Source organism: Orycteropus afer, unplaced genomic scaffold (genome assembly GCF_000298275.1).
Source record: "Orycteropus afer afer isolate SDZICR_OR568_19922 unplaced genomic scaffold, OryAfe1.0 scaffold00291, whole genome shotgun sequence".
Lineage (NCBI taxonomy): Eukaryota > Metazoa > Chordata > Mammalia > Tubulidentata > Orycteropodidae > Orycteropus > Orycteropus afer.
This window is the reverse complement of record NW_006921878.1, coordinates 2371332-2379400: the sequence shown is the minus strand read 5'-3', so window position 1 is coordinate 2379400 and position 8069 is coordinate 2371332. Positions and strand designations below refer to the sequence as shown.

General features: G+C 57.9%; 1 protein-coding gene across 1 annotated transcript in view; it reads left to right on the top strand.

The window, feature by feature from the left end:
- PIP5K1C (phosphatidylinositol-4-phosphate 5-kinase type 1 gamma) overlaps nt 1-8069 on the top strand; it is a 62422-nt gene that overhangs the window by 37167 nt on the left and 17186 nt on the right. The window contains exons 7-9 of the mRNA XM_042782333.1: nt 1392-1691; nt 1909-2114; nt 4925-5008. Of these exons, the coding sequence (XP_042638267.1) occupies nt 1392-1691; nt 1909-2114; nt 4925-5008 (590 nt within the window). The remainder of the gene's footprint in view (nt 1-1391; nt 1692-1908; nt 2115-4924; nt 5009-8069) is intronic.

The following is an 8069-nucleotide window of genomic DNA, read 5'->3' as shown; positions in this document are numbered from 1 at the left end:
GTTCCTCTCAGCCCGGCTCCCTCCTCCCTCCACACACACAGCGGTTCCTCTCAGCCCGGCTCCCTCCTCCCTCCACACACACAGCAATTCTGCTCAACCCCAACTGCCACCTCCCTCTGACACAGAGCAGTTCCACGGGGATGGAACCCTGGTAGTCCTCCCACACACACTAAACACCTCCACTCAGCCCAGTTTCCTCTCCCCTCTGCTGGCTGAACAGCTGCAGCAGGCCCACTTCTTTCTCCCCCACACACAAATTCCACTCAGCCGGCCTTCTTCTCCCCCCACACACAAAGAGTCCACTCCGCCCAGCTCCTCCTCCCTCCACACATACAGCAGCTCCACTCAGCCGGCCTTCCTCTCCCCTGCACACACTCAGCCGGCCTTCCTCTCCCCTCCGCACACACTCAGCCGGCCTTCCTCTCCCCTCCGCACACAAGGATTCCGCTCAGCCCAGCTCCTCTGCCCTCCACACGCACAGCAGCCCACTCAGCTCAGGCCCTGCTCCTTCTGCACACTGAGTAGCTCCTCTTGGCCTGTGGCCCCTCCCCTCCATATACTGAACAACTCTGCTTGGCCCCAACTCCCCCCAAACCTGCAGGAACAAACGGGGTCCCCAGGGAATGACCCACCTTGCTGGGCAGGCTGATGAGAGATCTTGGTCACTGGAGACTCACCAGTGGGGTCCTTCCACCAGAGCGCTCCTCTGTCAAGTGTGCAGTAACTGCCCACCTCCTGGCAGGGTCTACGCTGGGCATCGGCCCTCCTCTGTGCTCACCCCGGATGCCCTTTGTGATCTGTGGGTCTCAGGCCACATGGTGTGGGTTCCAGCTCTGCTGGCAGTGACTCAGGCGCGGGGGAGGAGGGGCCGGGCGCCAGCTGGTGCCTCACAAAGGCCCAGCCACCCAAGCTGCCCGTCAGTGCCATCCCACTCCCGTGTGCTAGTGATTCACATCGAGAAGACCACATCGGCCCCCTGTGATGTCCCTCAGCCCTGGGGGTTCTAGTGCTCGCACGGGGGTGCGTGTGTGCAAGTACACGTGTACGCTTGTGTCCCGGTCCCCGCCCACCAGGAGGGCCATCCCCCTGGGCCCCGCTTTGTGTAGAATAGACCTTCCTGGGCCTTCTAGTGCAGACCAGTATTCAGTGAGCCGTCATAGCTGTGTGAAGTCGGGTGCTCTGGGAGGCCAGAAAGGACTTCCTCCAGTATTCAGTGAGCTGTCAGCTGTGTGAAGTCGGGTGCTCTGGGAGGCCAGAAAGGACTTCCTGTGGCGGCCTGCACCTGACTGCCAAGGTGGGACTTAGCAGGGGCCAGGTTGGCATGTGTGGGTTGTGCGGGGGCCCGAGTGTGGGGCCCTGAAGCTCCCGCCCTTCCCCTCCCCACCCCCCAGAACCTCAACCAGAACCCACGGACGCTGCTGCCCAAGTTCTACGGGCTGTACTGTGTGCAGTCGGGGGGCAAGAACATCCGTGTGGTGGTGATGAACAATATCTTGCCGCGCGTGGTCAAGATGCACCTCAAGTTTGACCTCAAGGGCTCCACGTACAAGCGGCGGGCCAGCAAGAAGGAGAAGGAGAAGAGCATCCCCACCTACAAGGACCTGGACTTCATCCAGGACATGCCCGAGGGCCTCATGCTGGACGCCGACACCTTCAGCGCCCTCGTCAAGACGCTGCAGCGTGACTGCCTGGTGAGGAGGAGCCTGTGGTCTCAGGGGACCCCTACCGCTGCCTGCTCTGCCCTTGGCCTCCTGCTGTGTGAAAATGGGCATCATGATGGGGGGTTCGGGGGCCTGGGGGGGTGGTATGAAGATCACTCAGATGCAGAGCGCAGTGACATTGGTGTGTAGGAGGTGGGGGGCGAGGTGGGGGGCAGCACGCGTCCCCCTGACTGTCCCCCGCCCGCAGGTGCTGGAGAGCTTCAAGATCATGGACTACAGCCTGCTCCTGGGCGTACACAACATCGACCAGCAGGAACGCGAGCGCCAGGCCGAGGGCGCCCAGAGCACTGCTGACGAGAAGCGGCCCGTGGGCCAGAAGGCGCTCTATTCCACGGCCATGGAGTCCATCCAGGGTGGGGCTGCACGTGGCGAGGCCATCGAGACGGACGACACGTAGGTGCCGGGTGGGGGGGGGCTGGCAAGGGCCTTCCAATGTCCCCCGCCCCAGCCCCGTCTTAGCCTGTGTCCCGGCCGAAGTGTGCACGCCTGCCTGCTCCAGCCCACCACCACTGTGGGTGTAGGTCCCCCAGAGGCCCTGGTCCCTCGGTGGTTGCCTTTCCCTTGGCCAGGTGTCTTGGTGTCCCAGTGCTGCCGTAACAAAGGCACCACGAGTGGTTGGCCCTAAAGCACAGAAGTTACTTTTTGCAATTCAAGGGGCCAGAAGTCAGAATCCGGAGCATGGCTCTGGGGTGGCCTGCCTTGTTGGTGGCTCCAGAAGTGCCCCGTGGTCTGTCCTTCCGCATGTATGTCTCATGCATCTGCGTGTTTGCTCTGCTTCTCAGAAAGGATAGGGTTGGGGCCCCCACCCTGGGGTGACCTCATTAACATGACACAAGAAACCCTATTTCCAAACAGGGTCGTTCTACAGGTTCTGAGGGCCAAGGAGTCAACACGTTTCTGGGGACACAGTGTGGTCCTAACACCTGTGAAAATAGGGAGGGCTGCCACACAGTCGATCAAGATCAGGGCAGAGTCCAGAAAGTTCGCTGTGTCTTGTTGGTCTCACCGGTAAAACCAGAAGAGTGGCCTTGTCCCTGGGCTACTGTGAGGGTCAGAGGAGCAAGTCCATGTGGTTCCAGGCCTGGGGATGTAACCACGAGGCAGCTGGATGGACCGGCAGGTGGATGAGGCGCACAGACCACTACCGTGCCCACAAAGCAAAGCTGTGATGGTGTGACGTGTTAATACCAGACAAGCTCACAACGATCTGGGGAAGGGAAAGCTTCCTTTTTTAGCAAGGTACAAAGACCAAAGTCCACAAAGGGGCAGGATTACAAAATTGATTGCCACAGAGATAAAAGGTGGGAAACCAGAGACACGATAGAGTTAGGAGAAAAACCCTCAGTGGTTCTACTGGCTGACGCTTCCGGGCTGTCCCTGGGCTGGACGCCTCCCTCGAAGGGCTTGGGTTTCACCAGGGAAATAGACTTGAAGGTTCCCGCCCCTTGGCAGTGCTGGCACTGCTGGCACGGGCCGGGCCCCTCCCTGGGGTGGGGCCGTCTGGGCACTGGAGCGGCTGAGCAGCACCCCTGGCCTCCACCCACTCGAGGCCAGCAGCACCCCTTAGTTCTGACATCCACAGATGTCCCCACATACCACCCAGTGTCCTCTGCGGGCACAGAATCACCCAGATGAGGGCCCTGGACTTAGGGGATTCCCCTGACCTCAAGAGACTCTGTGTCCCATAAGCCTCTGATCTCCTGAGGTCCCAGGACGCTGCCTACATTTAAATCCACACACTGAGTGGGGAGGAGAGAGGAGGGAGTCACAGGGGCTCCCCTGGTTTACACCGTCTGACCCCTTGGGAGCTTATTCTGGTACACACGTAAGCAGGGACCAGACGCAGATATTTTATCAAGTAATTACTCAGGCTTGTTCCCTTTCAGCACTGCTGACGTGGGGCCCGGATCCTTAGGGGTGTCCTGTACTTCGTAGGGTGTTGAGCAGCATCCCTGGCCTCCGCCTACTTGATGCCAGCACCCCCCCACAACTCCTCAAACACCCCCAGCCATGGCCCATGCCCCTCATACGCAGAAGCACACAGTGCACAGCGGGGGCCTAGCCACCTAGCTGAGAGCCAGGGGCCAGGCTGGGGCCCGCTTCCTCATGGGGGCCTGCAGGAGGAAGTGGCAGCGCCCCATTTGCAGACCAGGAGGTGAAAGCTAAGAGAGGGGAGCTGTGGAGGCAGAGGAATCAGGTGAGGTGGCCACAGCCCACCCTCAGACCATCTCTGCCTTTGTAGGGTCTGAGCGGGGCCCCAGCAGGGAGAGGCTGGGGGCGCAGGTGAGCACTGCATGGAGTGAGCGAGTGAAACCCAGTGGGTGGTCTCAGGGTGGCCGCCGAGGTGTGACCTCACTAACCTGCTGGGCGGGGCGTGTGCAGACATGATGCCAAGCGCTGTGATTAATCCTTAGGCTGCATCCAGAATTCCTGGTGGCCCAGCCGGGAGCGCGTGTGCACCCGGGAGTGCACGTTTGTATGTGCGTGAGAACATGCATGTGTGTACAAGTGTGTGTGCATGTCCCAGTGTACATGTGTGTGAATGCATGTGTACAAGCACTTGTGTGTGTGCATGTAGGAGTGTGTGCATACGTACGAGTGTATATGTATGAATGTGCACGTGTGCACAAATGCACATCTGCGTGCTTGTGCTTGTATGTGCATGTATGCAGGAGTGTGCGTGTGTGTGTAGGAATGTATACACATGTGACTGCACATGTGTGCATAAGTGTGCGTGTACATGAATGCACTCTGAGTGCATGTGTGTGTGTGTTCATGCAGGAGTGTGTGTGTGCACATGTGTGCATGCAGGAGGCTGTGTGCACATAAGACCCCAGGCAGTACCAGTATCTGCAGCTTTGGACTCGTGAGGTCCGGGAGGAGCTTTGGAGCCCACACTGGTGCAGGGGCTCCCAGGGGCCGAGATCCTCTCCCAGGTCCAGCGAAGTTGTTGCTTTTAGGGGGCTGCATGGACTCTTGAGCCCCCAGAGGAGGCTCCTAAGGCCCTACTCCCTGCTGCTCCCTCCTTCCCTGTCTCTTCCCCTCCCACCCTGTCTCCCTGTTGCTGAGTCCTGGGCTAGGTATGGCCCCCCAACACAGGGGGTCCTGGCCCACCACCGTCCCAGCCCACTGCAGTTGGGCCCGCAGCAGATGGCCCCTACCCTCCCGTGGGTGCTGACCGCCCCTCTTGAACTCTCCTTCAGGATGGGCGGGATCCCTGCTGTGAATGGCCGCGGCGAGCGCCTGCTGCTGCACATTGGCATCATCGACATCCTGCAGTCCTACAGGTGGGTGCTGAGCCCACCCCCACCCCACCCTGACCCCTTGGCCCCACCCCCACCACTGACCCTGACCCTGCCACAGCCATTGGCTCTGACCCTTTCCCCAACCTCTGGCATTGACCCCTGACCCTGCACCCTAGCCTCTGACCCTGATCCGCATACCTGCCCCTGCCCTCTACCATGCCTCTGTGTCTCCATGGCACCCGCCATCATGGCCACCCTGCCCCCTGGAAACAGCCACACTTGCAGCTTCTGCTTCAGACCTTCCTTCACCTTCTGGAAGGCGCCTGCTTGGCTTCCCTTTGGAGCTCCATGCACGCGTCCTGTGGCTGCTGTAACAAAGTGTCACGTCCTAGATGGCCTTAAACAGCAGCATGCCCCTCACAGTTCTGAGGCCCGAAGTGAGATCAGGTGTCACAGGGCCATGCTGTCGGAGGCTCTGTGGGCAGACCTGTCTCAGGCCACTCTCTTTCCTCCTGGTGTTGCCGGTGACCCTTGGCGTCCCTGGGCTTGTAGACGCATCGCTCCAGTCTCTGCCCCATCTTCACCTGGTGCTTTCCCTGTGTGTGTGTCTGTCTGCTCGCCCTTCTGAGGACACCCTCATCTTGGATTAGGGCCCCCTGCTTCATGTTAAAATGATGTCTTTTTAAAATGACATCACGACCACCCTCTTTCCAAACAAGTTGACACTCACAGGTACACCCTCTTTCCAAACAAGTTGACACTCACAGGTACCAGGATTAGGCTTTGTCATCTCTCTTTCAGGGACACAGTTCACCCCATAACAACCCTCACCCCAGGGACCTCACTTCTAGAGAACATTTCAGAAATCACCATCCCAGTTCCATGTGCCAAAACCATTACAGTCGAGGTGCTCAGGTGTGTCAGGTGGGTGATCGTATGACACCCACCATGTGGCGGGGGACAGGTAGTTTCTCATTTATTTTCATTATTTGTTGTTGAGAATCTACCCAGCAGAACACACACCAATCAGAGTTTCTCCCTGTGCAATTCAGTGACGTGGACGACGGTCTTCAGGGTGTGCAGCCACTGTCCCTTCTTTCTCTTACTGTTCCTCCCCATCAGCATAAGCTCATGGCCCCTAAGCTCCTCATCGCACCTTGCAAGTTGCTGTTGTCAGTTTGATCCCACAGCAGTAGATCTTAACAGAGCACACTGCTCAAGGTAGATACTCCTTACCAGTTCAGCTAAACTATCATTTGGTTTAAAGGAGACTTCAGGGGATGTTTTTGGTTTGCGGTTTAAAGACTTTATCTCAGGACAGCAGTTTTAGGAGTTCATCTAGCCTCTAGGGCTCCAGAAAATCTGGATTCCATGAGAATTCCAAATTCTGTTCCACAGTTTTACCCCTTTTGATCAGGATCCAGGTCCAGAGTGTCGATCAGTGGGCTAGCATTCTCTTACACAGCTGTGTTTGTTGAGCACCTACTGTGTCCCAGGGTGCTGCAAACCATTGAGTGTTCAGCTGCTGACCAAAAAGTTGGAGGTTCAAGTCCACCCAGAATTGGAAAGCCCTGGCAGTCTACTTCCTTAAGATCAGCCGTTACAAACCCCCTGGAGCCCAGCTGTGCTCTGACACCCAGGGTGTGGGCCTAAGGCGGGAGTCGCCTTGACAGCTGCAGGTTTGGTTTCAGTTTACTGCACGCCCGAGAACAAGGCGGGTGCTTTCGGCTGTGAAGGAAGCCACCTCTGAAGTGTTTACTGCACACAGAAACACTCTGACCTGTATCTCGATTAATAGTGTGTGCCGTGTTCTTTCCCACATGGGAGACATGTATGGAAAAGCCTGGAAGGAACAGACCCCCAGTCCCACTGGTGGTGGTGGTGGTGGTGGTGGTGGTGGTGGTGGTGGTGGTTATTTGCCCTCAAGTCGGCCCCGACTCATAGCGACCCCTCCTTGGGTTTCTGAGGCAGTATCACTACGGAAGTAGATTGCCCAACCTTCCTTCCGAGCAGTGCTGGTGAGTTTGAACTGCCAGCCTTTTGCTTAGCAGTCAGGTGCCTTAGGCACCGTGCTGTCAGGGCTCCTGGTGGTGGGGGTGGTGCCCTCAGGTCAGCTCTGACTCGTGGTGACCCCATGCACACAGAACAGAGCCCTGCCCAGCCCTGTGCCACCTGCACGGTTACTGGGCTGCTCAAGCCCATGGTTGCAGCTACTGTGTATTTCAAGTGCCTTCCAGCCCAGGGGCTCCTCTTCCAGCACCAGATCCAGCACCGGATCCAGCAGTGTTCTGTTGGGATCCACAGGGTCTTCACTGGCTCAGGTTCAGAAGTGGATGGCCAGGCCTTTCTTCCTGGTCTGGCTGATTCTGGAGGCTCTGCTAAAACCCATCCACTTTGGGTGACCTTGTTGGTATTTGAAATACCAGTGGCATAGCTTCCTCCGTCTCAACAACACACAGCCTCCCATAGTATGACAGAACTGACAGACAGGTGGTGGTTCCTACTGGTAATGCTGCTTAAATTTGGGGTGATAGGTGACCTCGTCATTCACATCTTACACTTTGCAAGCTCACGACAATGAACGTTTTTCATCCTTATTGGGACATGTTAGAAGGATGGGCTGTCAAGGCAGAAGGCCCACTCCGTCCACATCCCCCCACCCCAGAAAGGACATTAGGATTTGGCATTTGGTGATTTCTGCTCCTGCTCCTTCTTTTTTCATGTAAAAGTGGGCTCCTTCTGATCGTACTATCACTGTCCCACTGCGTCTCTTGCCCCTCAACGGGCCCTGTCCCCTGCAGTGAGTGTCCTCTGTGAAAAGTGCCAATCCATTGTTTCTGCCGAGGGCCCCAGATGGGGATGCACAGGGCAGGGTGCCCAGCACACCCCAGGGATGGGTTTCGTGGGGGTATGTACTGACTGGCGCCCCTCCCTCCCCCTGCCCCACCCCTAACTAAGGGGCACCCAGGGAGGCTGCCTGGAGGAGGAGGTATTCTTGCAACAGCAGGTATGCTGTAGGCAGACTCCTGCAGCAACAGGAACCGGACACAGCCTGGGCTGGGAACAGAGGAAGGGAAGGGCACTCTGGGAAGGCCTCGGCCTG